This window comes from Hyperoodon ampullatus (assembly GCF_949752795.1).
Source record: "Hyperoodon ampullatus genome assembly, chromosome: 3".
NCBI lineage: Eukaryota > Metazoa > Chordata > Mammalia > Artiodactyla > Ziphiidae > Hyperoodon > Hyperoodon ampullatus.
In genome coordinates this window covers 34,038,961-34,057,181 of record NC_136916.1, presented here as the reverse complement: position 1 = coordinate 34,057,181, position 18,221 = coordinate 34,038,961, and the positions used below count along the sequence as shown (strand labels likewise).

The 18,221-nt window shown below is 52.2% G+C and overlaps 1 protein-coding gene across 2 annotated transcripts in view; it reads right to left on the bottom strand.

The window, feature by feature from the left end:
- Positions 1-4,638: 4,638 nt before the first annotated feature.
- IL16 (interleukin 16) overlaps positions 4,639-18,221 on the bottom strand; it is a 71,589-nt gene continuing 58,006 nt past the window's right edge. Inside the window, exons 12-18 of one of the 2 annotated variants that reach the window (XM_079701097.1) lie at positions 17,915-18,065; positions 14,251-15,349; positions 12,317-12,485; positions 10,144-10,245; positions 7,594-7,852; positions 7,233-7,358; positions 4,639-5,101 (exon numbers count right to left, since the gene is read on the bottom strand). In XM_079701097.1, coding sequence (XP_079557223.1) covers positions 4,908-5,101; positions 7,233-7,358; positions 7,594-7,852; positions 10,144-10,245; positions 12,317-12,485; positions 14,251-15,349; positions 17,915-18,065 — 2,100 coding nt within the window. In that variant the 3' untranslated portion in view covers positions 4,639-4,907. The remainder of the gene's footprint in view (positions 5,102-7,232; positions 7,359-7,593; positions 7,853-10,143; positions 10,246-12,316; positions 12,486-14,250; positions 15,350-17,914; positions 18,066-18,221) is intronic. The other variant, XM_079701098.1, reaches the window with a different exon arrangement.

Below are 18,221 nucleotides of genomic sequence, written 5' to 3'. Positions count from 1 at the left end.
CGTCCTGGCTGGTGGGCCGAGAACTGCCATGACTTCGTGCGGAGCTGCCATTGTTGGGACGCAGCTGGAGAGCCTGGGAGAACACGGGCTCCTTTGGAACTGCTCTACCTTTGGGACCCACTGGTGACCAGTTCATCTCCGGGGACATCAGCCAGAGGCGGCCCCGGCCCCTCCTGCGCCTCCTTCCACTTGGGCGGGGCTGCTGTTTCCCAAGCACCCCTCCTCCAGCAGGGTGCCCCCCAAGTCCCCCGGCCACCGGACAGGGACTCTGCCCGGGCACCGTGCTACGCTCGTGGGTCCAAAGCCTTTCTGTGCCGATCACTCTCAGAGACCACGTCTCCCCGTTTGTTGAGAAGAATCACCATCAATCCCAAAAACCTGGCTCAGCCCCTTGGTAGCATTCGAGCTCTCAGTCCTGTGCCACAGATATCCGGATGTGTGTTTCTGATACCGTGCCAGACTTTCCCCCTTAAAAGACGTCAGCTTGGCAAAATGATGCTTAAAAAATGAGACAAGCATTCAGGAAAAAACACTTTCAATACTCCTTTTGTTGTCTCTTCTATTCAAATCATTTTTCTTTCTTTTTCCCCGGCATGAGTTAACTTTCAGGCGCCCCAGGGAAACCAGGCCGTTTGAATCTGCCCAGGCAGCGCTCTGGAATTGATTCTGGGCTCAGGGCACCTACAAGGGGAACTTGGAGGAGAACCTCCTCTCCCCGGGCATTTGCCGGTTCTTGTGTCTGTTATAGAAGATGGAACAGGAGTCCTCTGGCCTCCAGGACCTGGTGAGCCTGTACTGCTGTCAGCGGGAAGGACAGAAGAGCAGATGCCCCACCCCCAGCAGTGCTGGCTAAAATCCCCCCAGGCCCTGCTGCAAGATGAAACGACCCGGAAAAGGCTATGCCCAGCCCGGTGCATCATCGGAAACAGGGAGCACAGCCTTGCCACCTGGAAGGGGCTTCGGCAGCCACACGACTCCCTTTCCTTCTCTCCGGTCAGGGCCACACAGTCCTGTGTGGAATTCTCCAACATTCCCTCACAGGCTCCTCCGTGGGCCCACCAACTTCCTGGTGAGGGAGGCCCCACGTGTGTTTGACCAGAGTGCACTTGTACTGCAGTTTCTCAGGTTACTAGCACCCTGTGCAGATAACTTCCAGAGTCCTCAGCCTTTGCGCCTCCAGATGGAAAACATTCCCCTTGTATCAGAGTATCTTGCTTCCCCACCTTTGAGTCCTGGGGTGCCTGTCTTCTGAATGTGCCGAGGTCTGAGCAAGCTTTAAAACGTGAAAGCTCAGTGTCAGGGGGTTAGAAAGCCTTCTTTCTGGACTCTAATGCAGCTGCAGATCCCACAATCATGCCATGAAGATCATCCAGCTAACTCCCTCTTCTCATCAAGACATCTTCACAGGACTCTTGTATGTACTTAGATTTCATTCATTCATTCGCCAAGTACTTAATGGGTCCTTAACCCTGTGCCAGACGTTGTTCTGTATCAACTCATCACAGTTTCATCTCCCAAACCCAGCCAATTCTGGGCACGCCAGCCCAGGAGACCCAGGAAGGTGGTGGTCTTACCAAGATGGAGCCACCTGTGCTGCCCCCTCTGGCCAGGAGGGGAGGTCAGCCTCCCAAAAACACGTCTCACTGGGCCCACTGCATGGACTGCACCTGCACTGCTGCTACGTGCATCTGCTGGCAGTGGGTTAAACTGGATTGAGCACTGGACCAACAGTCAGAAAACATGCAAGTGGTCTCATCCCTGCCAGTTAGAAATGATGCCCTCGGACAGTCACTTAACACTCCTGTGCTTTGGCTTCCTCTCTTTAAAGAAAATCTGGGGGCATGAATACCAGTCCTGGGGTAGCCTGCTTAACAGTCCATGCAAATGAGATGATGATGGTGAATCAGTGAGATGCTGTACAAAGCCAGGAACGAGGGCTGCCTGGGAGAGACTCTTGGATGGACTCATTTCCCTGGAGAGTTAAAGTAGATCTGGGATTGTTGTTTGTGTGTTTGCGGTGTTGGGGATGACTGGAATCATTGTTTGCAAAGGCACTGTTTTCTCTGCCTGTTGTCAGCTCTGAGGAAGGTGGCCAAGGCGCACTAAACCTCATCCGTAAACTGCAGCATCATGACGCTCAAATGGATGAGCTTTCGTTTTAAGACCTTCTTGCTGATTCTTTTTCTTTTTTAAAAATAAATTTATTTATTTATTTTTGGGCTGTGTCGGGTCTTCGTTGCTGCGCCCAGGCTTTCTCTAATTGAGGCGAGCGTTGCGGTGCGCGGGCTTCTCGTTGCGGTGGCTTCTCTTGTTGCGGAGCATGGGCTCTAGGCACACAGGCTTCAGTAGTTGCAGGGTGCGGGCTTCAGTAGTTGTGGCACATGGGCTTAGTTGCTCCGAGGCATGTGGGATCTTCCCGGACCGGGGCTCAAACCCGTGTCCCCTGCATTGGCAGGAGGATTCTTAAACCACTGCACCACCAGGGAAGTCCCTTTCTTTCTGATTCTTGATTTGAAACTGGAAAGCTGGCAGTGGCAGCGTCCTCAGTGGTTCTATTTGAGCTGGGGGAGAAGGGGGTCTTCAGAGACAGAAGGGGTTCCTGGGAGGGCCTTGGCGCACCCTGGCTGCATGTGAGTCCTCATACAGCCCCACTCACTCACTTGATTCATCTGATCTCCCAAGGAGGCATTCTCTGTGTCCCAGGCCCATGGCTGGCACTGTGCTCATCCATGTCACCACCTCCGAGTCCTGATGGAAAGACTCTTTCTCCTTCCCCAGGCTGGTCCACATTCATCACCTGGCTGGTCCACCTTCATCACCTGGCTGCTTGATAAGACTCAAAAGAATAACCCGATTATAGGAAACATCACTGTGTACAGATGTGAGATTGCGGGGGTGAGGGGTGTGCCCGCTGAATCCCGTGGCCTGGGTGCCCAGCCCTGGACAGGCACACAGTAAGATCCGGTAGGATGGCTGTTGAATGGGGTCATACCTTTCATTGACAGACCATGTTTAAATTCAGCATTTCTCTTAAATCTAAGGAGCTGACACAAATGGTTATCTCCAAGTTCTTGTCTCCTCTAGAGCTTGACACAGATGACCCTGAGCACGTAATTTCTCAGGAAGAATAGGGCACTGAGCTGGCACCCACTGTGGTGAAGTCACTAAAGGGGCTTGCATGAAGATTATGATTCCCCGGGAGAGTTTTCTAAGAGTTCACTGCCAGAAAGCAGATTCTTAGCCCCCTGTGGACCCTGGAGAAGCTATTGGATGACATTAAGATGGCCCCTCTGATACTGGCCTGGGAGTAAGGACTTTTTGTGTCATGTCTGTGGTCCTTGCCAGGTCCTCCCTCACACCCTTATTCACGGGAGCAGGGCTGACGCACTGTCCAGGCCTCGTCAGGGGGTGCTGGGTGTTGCTAATGCATTTCCTTGTCCTGAGCTTTGGCCTGTTAGTCTCTCCCAGACCACAGAAGAAAGGACTCACTCTCCATGCCATTCACCAGCTGGACAAGTTGCCTCTTACCTCTGGGTCTCAGTACCCTCATCTATACAGTGAGACAATACCACGCTCTGTAGACACTGCTGTGATTACTAAGGACAGTGTCCACTTAACCCAACACGGTGCTTGGCTCGTGGGAGTCAAAGGGCAGCCATTGTGTTGTACAGCCTCACGCTAGTCCATCCTGTTGGCACAGCTGAGCACACGTGGAGTTTCCATTGTTTGTTTACTCGCTCTGCCAGCGGGTACCACCCTGGCTAGGAGCACTTCTCCAACCCAACCAGATCCAGTTTTGCAAATGTGTTGTGTGCTAGATTGGATTTTCCAAAAACAGCCCCAGCAATCTTTCCCTTCCCCTTAAACCGGGGCAGGTTTGTGCCAGCTCTGACTGATAGAGCATAGGAGAAGTGATGCTATTTGATGTTAGAGGCAAGGTCTTAAAAAGGATGCAGCTCCTACGTGGCTCTCACACTCTCCGGGGGACACCCAGCTACCACGTTGTGAGGACGCCCAGGCCACAGGGAGAGGCCTCCTGCAGTGTATAAATAGCCAGGGAAGTCCCTAGCTATTTTTTTATTGTGATCATCATGACTATTATCTTTTACTCTTATTAAATATTTGCAGATATCCTTGTGTCAAACAGATGGGAAATTTTCTTTCAACATCGGCAGTAAAAGAGCACTCTTTCCCTACGTAACTCTGAAAGAGTGGGAACCGTATGTGATTATGTCCTCTTTACGTGGGCCCAGGGGTCTTCTCCAGGCCATTCAGAGCCAAAAGCACTGTGAAGATTGTTTCGTGAACATCCCACCAGCTCCATTCCCACACCACCCAATGCGCGGCCAGCAGCCAACATCAGCTCCAGCTGAGTTCCCAGCCAGCAGCCAACATCAGCGGCCCGATGTGTGAGTGAGTGAGTGACCCTTCGGGTGGTTCCAGCCTCTGGCCTTTGAGTTGGGCCAGCTGATGTCACGTGGACCAGGACGTGCTGTCTCCTCCAAATCTGCCACCATTGCAGAGTCCTGGGAAAAACAAAGGGTGCTGTTTGGGGTGGATCAAGACACAGTGATAGTCCTTAGAAAATCTGCAAAGCAAAACATGGATTTCATATCCAATTGTCATATATCCGTTTTATTTACAGCACCACAATATTAATCAGTAAGCTCTCTCTAGACATAGTCTGTAGTTTGTATCAGTCACCCCAGTGTGACTCTGCCCTAACTTTCTGGGACAACCCGCTTTTTGGGTGATGTTCCAGAAGGTCCGTCCAGACGTGGGCAAGCAGCCACCAGGAAGCACGCCTGTGCTTTCCCCCATCGGGGTGGGGTTAGCAGTGACCCTGAGAATTAGCGGTTGTGGAGAGCCGCACGCAGGTGGCTCTGGTGTCAGCTCTGGCGCTGGGCCTAGGGGTCTCCAGCAGCTGTGGTCCCCTTGGACTGGAGGCTCTTCCTCCTGAGGACGATAGTGACAGGTCCATCAGGCAGCGCCTTGATGACGTTCCAGGCTTCAAACCGTGTGAGGCCCTGCATGGCAGTGCTGGCCAAGTGTAAGATTTCATCTCCTGGCTGGACCGTCTCACTTTGTTCTGAGGCCGCCCCTGGGATGAGAGAGAAGAGAATGGGTCCCACAGATGACAGTGGAACAAGCAGTTACTTCCTACCCTTGGTCTCTGAGGAGCTGGGACAGCTCAGAAGGCAACTGGCACCCATCCCTCCAGAACTCGGTGGTCGTTCTGAAATGAGACATCTCATAAAACGGTGACTTCTAGGCTGGCACACCAGGCTCCAGCTCTCTGTGGCCCTTGGGAGAGGTGGGGACCATGCTGTCCCCAGAGAAGGGGGATTTCGAGCAGCTCCAAGCCAGAGCCTGGCTGGGGAGACCTCCCCGGGGAACCAGGTCCTCCTCTAAGCCTCCCCCGCACATGTGGTCTCTCTGCTCCTAATGAGGTGGCCGGGCATTGGGTGGTGTGGGAATGGAGCTGGTGGGATGTTCACGAAACAATCTTCACAGTGCTTTTGGCTCTGAATGGCCTGGAGAAGACCCCTGGGTCCACGTAAAGAGGACATAGTCACATACGGTTCCCACTCTTTCAGAGTTATGTAGGGAAAGAGTGCTCTTTTACTGCTGATGTTGAAGGAAAATTTCCCATCTGTTTGACACAAGGATATCTGCAAATATTTAATAAGAGTAAAAGATAATAGTCATGATGATCATAATAAAAAAATAGCTAGGGACTTCCCTGGCAGTCCAGTGGTTAGGACTCCGCGATTCCGTTGCGGGGGTGGGGGGCGTGGGTTTGATCCCTGGTCGGGGAACTAACATCCCGCATGCTGTGTGGCGCGGCCAAGAAATAAATAAATAAATAAATAAAATGGGCCAAGTATCTAAGCAGACATTTCTCAAAAAAAAAATTAGCTAAAATATATTGGGCAATTATATATAACAGGCATTGTGTTAACACTTGGCATTTATGGCAATAGTCCTGTGAGATATGTATGCTCTGTTAGTTCCCTTTTCACATGGGAGGAAACCAAGGACTCAAGTAGCTCACACAAGCTCCAAAGCTGCTGAGTGGTGCAGCTGTAGAATCCACTTCCCTTGGTCCCTTACATCCCCATGTAAGCAAATGGGGACAAGATAGTGAAGGAACTTGCCCAGGGTCATGCTGCCATTAGGGGCAGAACTAACTCTGGAATCCAGGTCTCTCGACTTTGAGCCCTACGCTCATTCCAAGTTGACCTTCAAAGTTAAAAATATCTTTCGCAGAACTGGAGTCAACGTGGATTTCTGGGGAAGCTCCACGTGAGCCTTGGTCCACCCCCTGGGTTTCAACAGCTGTAACAGATTTCCCGCTAACAAAACCAGTCTGCAGTGGGGGCGCCTGGGGGACGGGGAGCAGAACTGGGAGGGCCTCTGGTCCCAGTACTAAGAGCCCTCAGACACACACCCACACCTCTTCTTATAGGTAAGGAGCCTCAGGCCCAGAAGGCAACAGTCACTCAGCTAGTTAGAAGCAGAGCTAGACCAGAGCACAGGCCGCGTGACCCCCTGTCCACAGCTCCCTGCTCTGTGACTCAGGGGGGTCCGGCATGAGAGGCAGTGAAGAATCAGGGTGATTGCCTGTGACAGCTGCAGGCCATTCATGATTTTCACAGGAAAACCCAAGTGACCCCCCACTAGAGGCTGGCGTGCTCCCCAGTCCATGATGAACAAAATCTCAAAATTCTGAATAAAGGTAGGAGCTGACAGGTCCAGGATTAGGGTGAGGTGAGTAAGGCTGAGTTGTGCACCTGGAAAGTCGGACTCTTGGCTTTGTTTTACAACTTGATATTTTGTTCATTGTGGACTTTTTGAATTAATTTCGAGTTTTAAAAATATTGCACTGAAACAGTATGTATCTTGATTACTGAATATTTCGGTGCCGCCTTCAATTTTGCACCCAGGGCAGTGCCTCACTTGCCTCACCCTAGCCCTGGCCCTGCCAAGCTGAACCAAGCCCAGGGCTGGGTCACGTACAAGGACCCAGTAAAACAGGGGGGTTAAGGGGATGTCTGAGCCTTAACAGGGAGAAAAAGCAAAGTGGAGCCCTTAACAGGCTTGCCTGCCTCCCAAAAGGGCCTGGGGTTGTGGGAAACTGACATGGCCTAGAAGGTGCTCAGAAGCCTTTGGGGGGCCTGGCCGGACACCCACAACTGGAGCGAAGGCTGAGAGGCAGACGCACACCGCACCTTTGAAGATCCTGTTAACAGTCAGAGGCTTGTCCCCTTGCAGAGAGCCCTTCCCTCCTTCCAGACTGAAGCCCAGGCCGGCAGAGGTCTTCTCCAGGGTCACTGTGCAGACTGTGGCCTCTGCTGCTGCTGCTGAGAAAACACAGGGGACTGTTAGGGATGCTCTCAAGTGAGCCTGGCTGATGCGCCCAGCAAACTGGTGCATGTGTACGGATAAACCCAGGCATGCATGCCGGGCAGCATACAAGGCAGGCCACGTGTTCTGGGGGCCACAAATGACTGCGCAGCCCTGCTGGCATGGGCCTCACCTGTCCAAAGGTGATGTGGCCCACGGGGCTTCCACCATGTGGGGAGAACTTACAGGAATCTATGGAAACGTCACTGGCCACAGAGGCTGAGGCTGCAGAATCTGTGGAAGAGTTGAGGTCGGGCGTGGTCTCCACAGTTGGCTTCCTTGTGACAATCACGGCTTGCCTGGGGTCCCGAGCTTGGCGAAGGATTGCCAGAGCATCATTGTGTGTGGCCCCTTTGAGAGACTTGCCGTTGATGGAGAGAACCTCGTTGCCCTTCTGAATAGTCCCTTCCTGGGAGGCCAACCCGTTGGGGAACACCCTGTGAACCTGAGCAAACCAAAGGAAGTCAGGAGCCAGGAATCACCATATCAGATCTGGATTCTTGCTGCAGGAGGATCGGAACCAGTTAGTCAAACCCAGCAGATCCTTAGGCCAAAAAAATAAGACGAAATGTGTTCTAGATTAGGGCTGCTAGCCAGCATTCCCTCCTCCACCCAGACCAGAGATCATTAGCAAAAATGACCAGATTGGCCCTCAGAATCCTTCCCAACACAATGTCCAGGACTATATCACTACAATCTTAGTTAACATTCAGTTAAAATCTTTTGCCTTATGTGCTCTACATCAGCATTTCCCAGAGTGATTTTCTTCAAGCACTGATTCTGTGCCATATTAATAGGTATTGTGTAAGAAAAGTTTCTGAAGTCTAAGAAAATTAAGAACATTGGATAAAACACAAGCTCTGAAAATGCCTACAGTTTAAAAAAATCCTAGAGACTCTACAGTGCTATTTGGCATGATAATTCTCTAAGAACAGGCTATATAATACAGTGACCCCCAAAAGTTTCAGCAAAGCATCCTTTTTTCCATAGAGAAATTCTCAGGCCCCATCTTCTGCAGAATGCAGAATTCCTATCCTAGGAAGTCTAGACATTTTTAAAACTCCTACCCTAGAAATTCTGATCCTTTAACTCCAGTTAAAAGGGACCATCACCCACCCCCATTCCCTTTCTGAAAAATATGTGGGATTAAAAAATCTCATGTCTTTGCCTCAGCCTTTTTAATGTAATGTAAATTCTAATGTGCTTAATTAAGAGGACTGAATGACAGCATGGATGGGCAATCACTAAACTCTGCTACGTGTTGTTTTGCTGTTATCATCTGAACAAGGTTCTTTGTTTCTCTAAACTGTTTCAGTGTTAGAAAAAGTCTGTTATGGGGTCAGATGTGGTCAAAATCCCTTGGTTATAAGACCCAAGTAGGAAGCAGAATCTCTGCTCTGCATCTCAGTCTGTCCTCTATAAATGAAGCATACATGCCACCAATCCCCCATCCTGAGGTATGGGGAAGGTGACTTGAACGTGCCAGTGAGAGCCCAGCTTGCTCTTGGTCATGGACGGTGCTCAATGTTAGTTCTCTTTTAATGAATCTGGAAAGGAAGGGAAGTGCTCAAACACGGAAGGAGAAAGGGGAAGTCTGGTGCCTATGATGAGCTGGTGTGTATCGCTCCTGGTTTTTGAGGCAGTGTCTCAGGGGTGGCGAGCAAATGGGATGCAGAGAAGTCCCGACTCAAGGAAAGACCCACAGATCCAAAGTACTCTTCCCACGGGCAAGCTCTCTTTTCTTCTCTTCAAATAGAAAGCAAACTGCACCATCAGGAAGGTCTTTATGATGCTCTGCTACGTGCTTAGTGTCAGAAAAAGTCCTCATTGGTTTTACGTGCTTTTGTGTGGTAGAGAGCTTGCTTACAAAGAAGGAAGTTGGTGCTCACACACAACTGACTCCGAAGTGACCAATAGGAATGGGCCAAGTTACCACTGCCAGGGGGTGTGGTGTGTTTAACGCTGGCTGCTCCTGTGAGCTGGAGGGTTTGTTTTCAGCTGAGCAAGGGAGTCCAGATGAGTCCACATGAAGGATATACTGAGACAACACAGCCATGGGGGTGACACCAGTGCACTCAGCTTTGGAGAGATGGAGCAGCCATGTCACAGCTGGGTGCATGAAGATGGGATGACCAGAAACCATCTGGGTCAGGTGCAGGTAGCCTAAATAGTGGGCAGAGGGCAGCAGCCAATGCTGATCAGACTGTGTGGACCAAGAAAACAGGGTCCACGGGGAAAGATGCAGATGATCCAGGACCGCGGCCCTCCCCAGTCTTACCCCGGGCTCTAGTGGGTCCTGAGAGAACAGGGGGCTCGACCGTGAGATCTGAAGCCTCATGTGCATCCTGGGTTGCGCTGTGCTGTTCCTGATCTTTCCAGCTGGGCCCCATTGCCCTCAACCAACCATCAGATCTGCTTCGCAATCATGCGTGTTAACATCCCCGATCTCCCAGTGGGCAAACCCAGGAAAACAGCCTCCTGTACAGGACCTGCCTTCCCAAGGGCTCTTTCTGTCCAGGTGACGCCTCTTTCCATCTAGGTGTGCTATGCTACATATCACAGCCAGGTCTTCAATCCTGGCTGTAAAGGTTCTTGAAAAGGATCTTAAGCTCCTGCCCTAACCTCACACCCAGTGGCCTGGGGTCATGCATTCCTCTGATCTCTCCTAGTAAGTGCTCCCCCCTCCCAGGACCATCACTTCTGGCTCTGACGCGCCCCCATGGCTGGGCCACTCACCGTGATCACCTTGTTTTCTAGATCTGCTCCTCCTGCCAAGGTGAACCCAAGGCCAGTCCCTTCCTCCTTGTGCAAGATGGTAACATGGATGTTGTCTAATTGCTGCAGAAGGAAATATATATATTAAAAAACATTTTATTACAACAGCGTGAACAGTTTAACAAGTGTTCCAACATCAGGCTGATTCGTTCTCAAACCCCAGCTTGGCCACGCTCCCAGGTATGTCAGACCCATTTCATCATTTGTAAAGAGAAGACTATATTTCCTGGAGTCATGGGAAGCTCAGAAGAAAAAAAAAATGTGCATAAGGCAACCAATAGAGTTCTTTTCCTCTCCTATTCACGCAATCCACATCCAAATTTGTATGGAAATAGGGCTGGGCGCTACTAAGTCAGCTGGAAATCCCAGCGTGTGAGATAACACAGCTCTGGCACTTTGGCGTGGGACAAGATGAGGTCAGCCTGTAGGACTGTGGGTCAGCACAGCTGGGGGCAGCGCTGTTTTGCAGAAGTTGGCTGCTCCATGGGGCACAGCAGCTGCATTTAGGAGCCCAGCTGACTCCTTGCCCTAGAACACACATGCACGCATGCACACACACACCCACACAAGCCCAGCCAGGCACACACAGTACTTCCCGGCCTGCACCTGGGCTCAGCTGGAGCCAGAACAATCACTCTGCAGTTTCTAAAGTCAGAGACCCTCATTCCGGTCTCGATGGTAGAGGGGTCTCAAACTCAAATGCACACAAGACCCAGGCAGATCCCTTAAAAGAGCAAAATGGGCAGATGTGGGCGACAGGAACTGCAGAGAACTGAGAGCACACCTGCTTAAGAGGACCCACGGCTACATAGGAATGCAGACCCAGTGCTACAAGATCATTCATTCCTTTTATTAAAAGAGAGCAGCCAGAAATCCAGGTTTTGATTCAGGTTTGATAATATTTAGGATATAATACTTTTTTAAAAAGCACCATGCAGACCACATAAAATATACCTGCAGGCTCTCGGGCCACCAGTTGTGCCTTAGCGCAAGGGAATAAGCTTATGTCAAAGAATTCGCTTGTTGTGGCACCACCAGAGCATCTGCTGCGCAGCTGGCTCGATGATCATTTGATCTGGAGTCCCCAAGACCCAGGAAGGATGAAGGGATGAATGGACCTCACTGTCCCGCCTCTACGCCAGCACTGGCCCAAATCTCCCAACTTTGACCCAAGTGTCAGCTTACTTGCCCTATAAGAGCCCTTTGTCAAATTGGAAAGCAAATACTGTCCCAGGAACACCCCAGGCAGGACCGCTCTTTGTATTTTACGCAACAATTTTGCCTCTGTTATTTCATTGGAATTAGGCCCTGGGGATGATGGTCCCAGTGCACAGGTGATGAGTGAGAGCCCCAGAGGATGAATCCCGGCCCAGGGCATCTTGTCAGACTCACCCATACCCTGGATCTAGGGAACACCAGCTATGGTGCCTCCTTATCCTCTCATCCCAGTCTGGATGATTCCAGCACAAAAAGCCTGCGTGGACTAGGGCAGCCCAGGCGGATGCAAGGCCCATGAGCCCGTGCTCATCTGAGCTGAATGGGCCTCAGCTCTGCCTGACCACTTCCTCTCCACGCACCTTTGGGTCGTGCTCAGAAGGCACAGGGGAAGTGGGACTTTCAGAATGACTTGACTGAAGTGTGGGAACCCTTACGAGCCCTGGGATCAGTCACCTCTCGGTGTGCAGGGCAAGTCTTCAGGCAAGAGATCAGAACTTGCAATGGATGGCTCACGCCCACGCAGCATCTCCCTGGAGACGCACACTGGGCAGGCAGCCCGTGGGACGTGGAAAGAGCATGGAACGTGGAGATAGAAAACCGAGGTTCTGCGACCTTGAACCTCGCCTTCCTCATTTATTAAAGGGTCAAAAAGATACAATAAGTCTATGATTGAAAGCACTTCATGAGCTACAAAGCTCCCTACACCGGAAGGTCTTACTGTGGTCCAGTGATACACCGCCCCTCGGCCCAGGGCAGGATACAACCCGAGTCTGGTGTCAGCCCCTGGGAACTCCCTTCTCGACCTCAAGGAGCCCAGGGCAGCGTGCGCTGCTTCCCCCGCACCGGCCCACCTGAGGTGACCAGACTGCTCATAGCAAGGCCTTCATCTCTGTAAGTGCTTATAAAAGAAACCTACCTTTAATGTTGCTTCATCCAGAACCTTCACCTCCTCTATGAGCTTCTTTAATTCCTCGGAGCTCAGCAGGGAGATAACTGATTGACCAGACTGAGGAGCGCAGTGGTCAGAGTCGTCGGCTTCCGTGGGCTCACCGAGACCCTCTGTGTATTCTCTCAGCTCCGAAAGGCTTTCACAGGGAGGACCCGCACACAGTATGAATCATGACATTAGTAAGAGCTAACATCCTTAGCAGAATTACTCTATTCCAAGACGGTGCGAATGTTCATTCTATTATTGGGTGCAACAAATGCACAAATAGATACCAGCATCCCTCCACTACAGAGATGAGGAAATTGGGGCTTAGGGAGGGGGAATAACTTTTCTATGGTCACATGGTTATGAAAGGCCGAGATCTGGGATTCGAAATCACAGGTCATGGTGTGTCTGGCTCCAAAGTCTGTGTTCAGAACCTCAACACCTCACCCCAGAGTATAACTGATGCTTTGGACAAATCTGCACCTAGATGGCCACCCAGCCATCTAGGTGGCTTGGGACAGGACATCTGTGTGTCCTTTCACACACACACTCACCTTGGCCTCCTTCACAGATGTTGTCAGCCCCTGCCTATCCTACCTTAGCACCTAATCACTACGAATGGTGCCCACTTAGCTAGCAGCTGGCCTTCCTTTTTCTTTTGAACTCATTTTGGTACGTGTAGCTATTTTTTTGCAATGACACTTCATATTTTGCATGAAACTGTGGTTTGGGTGATAGGGATTATTCCTTCCTCTGATTGACAGATCTTTACTGCTAAAAGGTGGAGGGGGTCTCACAGCAGTAAATTCTAATGGTGAGCCTTGCAGTTCCAGAAGAAGAACAGACTCTCAGCCAGAAAGAGCAAGCTCCTGGGAAGCCTCAATATTAAAGGCTACGATTCTACCACTGACCAACTCTAATGCTTGAGTTGGTCTGGCTCTTCAGCCCCTGATCTGGGTGTATCTTGGTGCAGGGGTCCCCAACCCCCCGGGCCGCGCAGCAGGAGGTGAGCGGTGGGCGAGCAAGCGAAGCCCCATCTGCCGCTCCCCATCGCTCCCCAGCGCTCACATTACAGCCTGAACCTCCCCCTCCCCCCTGGGTCCGTGGAAAAATTGTCTTGCACGGAACCGGTCCCTGGTGCCAAAATGGTTGGGGACCGCTGTTTTGGAGGATCTCTCCTGTTCCCTCACAGTAGCTGGCACCTGATAGAACATCACAGTAGCTGGAACCTGATGGAACATCTGGGTCAGTGAGTCTCAAACGTTTCTCAGCAATATAAGAACAATACATAATATTGATCAATGCACAGTTGTTCCGATTCAAGAGGGAAGACTAAACCCCAGCCCTGTAGCAGGAGCTCTGGGGCACTGCTCGGAGCCCCCCGCACCCCCGGTTCTGTGGAGCAGGTCTTGCCCAGCTCCTAACTTCAACTGAAGAGGAAACCGAGGGGGAGTGTGGTAGGAACCAGCTCGTGGTCAGGGCGTCAGTGTGGGAGATGGGACTGGGACTCAGGTGTCCGAACTGCCAAGCCAGGGGGCTGAACCCTGTGCAGAGTACAGGTGGATTTCTTTGGAGAGAGGGAGGTAGCAAGAACCCCCAAGGGATCATCTCCTAGCCTCGTTCTGGTCTTCCTGAGCAATGGCCGGATATGTCCAAGGTTCATTAGTTGCAAATATGCACGTGTTATTCACCAGGGGGCCAGTTCTGTCCCCCACCTCCCACCCCTCCCAAGGCCGGGTGTTGTGAAAACTCCTTAATACAGAAGGCAGAGGTGTGACACACACACACACATGCACACGTGCATAAAAGAACAGGTGGAACAATCCTTTAGCAAACCTGAGCGACTTTTTACAAGACACAGAGGATTATAAAAGGAAGAAAGACAAGAAAGTTCAACACTGGGCAGAGACACTCACTTGAGCGAGAAGCCCATGTCTGAGGCAGGAGCTTCAGCAGAGCTATTTGCAGCAGGATCTTCGCTGGACGCCATGGGGGGTGACGCCCCTTCCTTGGGGCTGCAGGAGGTCTGGCCACAGGAGACGGAAGACGGAAGGCACAGCAGGGACTTCATGACAGCCGATGACACCTGGCTGCTGATGGAGTAGAGTTTACTGGTCTTTTCATCCAGTGACTTCAGCTCACAGGACTGGGTCCTGCTCAGGGGGAAGCTCCGTGCCCGCTGGCTTGGTATCTTGACCCCTGGGCCTCCAGACCCCTCTATCTGTGTCGCCAGCAGCCTTGAGAGAAGGTCGGGGTCCGAGGAGAGGGTTTTCTGACCGGGCTGCTGTCCGGGGGGAGGGGACTCCGGCACACCGGGGTCGCTGGCCTCCAGGGCTGCAAGGGAGGCTGGGGGCGGCTGCTCTGGCTCTGGCCGCTGCTGCTCCATGGCGGGGGGAGCCCCTCGCCCTGAGACACCAGGAGCCCGAGAAGCCCGTCCTCCCTCTTGCTTCCCAGGAGGTTTTGCTGCCTCCCCGGAGGAGCTGGAGGGCTGGAGGCTTAGTCTCTGGGTTCCTTTGTCAGGCCGGTGAGAAGAGCCAAAGGTTTCAAAGGAGCTAATCCTTTGCTTGATGGAAGAGGAGGCCCGTAGGGGTGGCCCGGGGCGCTCCCTGGAGGTGTGTGTCGGCTGGCTGGGGGAGGCTGCCTCTGGGGGCTGCCTTGGGGCACGATTCCTCAAATCTTTCAAGCTTTGGCGAAACCAGGTGGGCTTGGGGGCCACTGGAGGACCCTTCTTCACGGTGCTGCCGTCTGCCGACTTGTAAACTGTGGGACTGCCACTGGTGGTGTCCAGTTTGGGCACAGTCCCATCTGGGTGGCCCTGAATCCCATCTTCCTCACCCAGCGTGACGACGGGCTGCAGTGGCGTGTGGCTATGATTCTCACTCATGACAGGGCTAAAGAGATTTTTGATGCAGTCAGAAATTCTAACCCAAGGGTCTTCGGCGGTGATATCAAGGGTATAGTCCATCCGAGCCTGCCTCTTAAGCAGTGGGTGTTTTACTGGAGATGTTGGTGTCACTGGGGAGCAGAAAGAAGGCCAAAGCTGTGCGTTACCCCTGATCGTGAGTTTTCTTCCTAAGTTCTGGTTTCAAAGATGAATAGCAAGGATGCTAGAGGAGACGATAAGCAGAAGTGGTGGGTCCCTTGTTGGGTGAGCTGCTACCCCAGGTGCTATTACCTGGCTAAGTGTGAACAGGCAGGGACACAGAACCAGAGGACCAGAAGTGTGCATTATCTCCACAGCATCCCAGCATTTTAGAGCTAGAAGGGCTCGCATAGAATACCTAGTCTGATCTCTGACATTGTATGATTGAGGAACCCAACATTCATGAGGGGAAGGGGTCATCTGTTGGCAGAGCCAGAGTGAGAACCCCTGTCTCCTGATTCCCCACTTTCGTATTCTTTCCACTGTACTAAATAGCCTCTTAGATAACTCATTAGAACTTTAAAGGCCAAAGCAATCCTCTTACCTTTAAACTTTTAAGCCAAGGGTCACAAATTGGCAGCCGTATTTGGTTTGGACCACCATGTCATTAAAAAGAAAAAGTGGGCGTGCACGCCTTCAGACGGGGCACACCCCAGCTCTACGCAGTTACAGCCTTCACCCTCACTAGGTCAGCATTTCACACATGAAAGCATCCATCTGGTCCTTGAGGTCATGTGAGTTTGCTACTCTCCCTACTCAAAGAATTAACCAGCTTGCTCAGCAAAGGAGCATTCCCCCTACCTAAAGAGCTGATGAGAGGATTCCAGGTAGAAAGAAGATCTGTGACAATGATTCCCAAACTTGGCTGGCACATTGGAATCTGGAGAACCTAAAGAATGCTGATGTCCAGCCCTGGGTTCTGATTTAATACACCTGGGATGCAGCCTGGGCATTGGTGTTGGAGCAGCCCCACAGGTCATTCCAACCTGCTCTATCAGGCACGCCTAGTCAAGTTCAGCCCCTCACCACTGGTGGGGAGGGGAGCCTATGGAAGTCTTTCTTGGAAGCCAGTCTTGAACAAGCCAGAACAGGGGAGTCTGCCCGGACTCTTTCCCAGGAACAGAGGGAGGCCGGCCCCCAAGTCCTGCACAGCCAAGAAGCCAAGTAGATGCGTGGCCCTTGGGTCACCCCAGGTCTGATCTCTCCCTGGTTAGGAGTATGCTGCTCTGGTTCCATGCTCTGGGGGATGCTTGGCATCAGAATGCAGCCCAGTTTAAGGAGGGCTGATTCCTCCTGCCCTCAAGGTATGCAAACCATGCAGAGCACTAAGCCTTGAAGATGCCCAGGAGACCTTCTGCATCATCCCAAAGGCCAGGGTGGTTAGTACTGACTCCGGGGGCTTTACCCCTCAGCCTGGTTCTGCATTTACATATTGCTCTGCTGCAGGGCCTGTCGTAAGACTCAGGAGTCAGACGTTCTACAGGAGAGCCCTCTGCAAACTGGGGGGAGGAGCTCTTGCCAGTAGAACACCAAGGCATTCCCTGGCAAGTTCCTCAATTGGGGTAACTCAGGGGAGGGACGGGGGGGAGGAGCCTCCAGTGGTAGGGCCGCTGCTCTGGGTGAGACGTGCCAGCTGTTTCCATTCATAATGTCCCTTAACCTCTGAGAGCCTTCCTTGTGCTTTTCACGTAGTGTTTCTCAAACAGGTCGAGTAATAACTATGTAGGTTTGTAACCTACATAGCTATTACCTTGCCACTGCTGGGAGCTCCTTGATGGCAGGGACTGGTCTTTCTTCTTTCTCTCATTCTCTTTCTCATTCATTCTCATATCTTCTCTCTCTCTCTCTCTCTCCCCCTGTCTCGGTCTCTGTCTCTACCTCTATCTCTATCTCTTCCTCTCCCTCCCTCCCGAGAAGCTAGCACAGGGCCTCACGAAGCCAGCACTCTGTACACGCTTGCTGAATTGAATCACATGTTGGGCTGCTGTGTGATTTCCCGCTTGCTGATGAGTGACTTGAGGCTCAGAAAAGTAAAGAAAGTTGCCCAGAATCACCTTCGTGAAGGACAGAGCCAGGTTTCCTACCCTGGTCTCCCTGACCCCAAGTCCGATGCTCTTTCTAACAAAGCTCTGCATCTTCAGCTCAGGTCTCAGCCCTGCCAGGGGCACCATGTGGGCACACCCCTTCCATCCACGCTCCCCCTCCCCCCGCAGGAGGCGGTGACCACCAGCAACATGCTGTTTATTCCTCCCTCTCTGACCCCGCGTTCCCAGACTTGGAAATGCTGAATGTAGCTTACTAGAACGCTGTGACCCTAGAGGGAGCAGCTGCTCACTGTGGTTGGGTGGGCGTGTCCTGGACCTTTTCCCGAGGGCCCCTTTCTCCAGCTGACTGTCTGGATTGGCCCGAGTTCCCCCTGCATCCCCCGCCCCCATCACAGCATCACAGATCCAGCCAGGAGGTTCCCACCCTGGACAGCAACCCCACGGTCCTGCAGTCCCACGGCCTCAGGGGACTCCTGACCGTTCATCGGCCCAAGTCCAGCTGTCGAGTTGTGCAGAATCCTCCAATGCTCTGGGCAAACTCACGTTCTTCCCTTAGCACCGGACCTTGATCTGGAAGTTCCTTCCTCCTGGCAGATCTAACTGAAAACCTACCTGGGCCGCCTCCTCTCCTCCCCGGCTGGCCCTCTGAGGAGGACGTCGTCTGCGGGCCGACTGCAGGTCCTGGGCTGCAGGCAGTGGCGTGAGGGCTTCTCCCTGCTGCGCCTTCCTGCACAGGCAGCGGTGGCAGTACTTCGCTGGCTTCCTGTGGTGTAAACAGGAAGCAAGACCGTGTCAAAACGGTAGCCTCCAGCTGTGAGAAGGCAAGGCACACTTTGATTGGGACTGGAGAGCTGACGTTGAGATGCTTTAATGAGAAGTTCAGCGGCCCTGTCAGTCAAGGGCCTTTCCTCCACTGTGG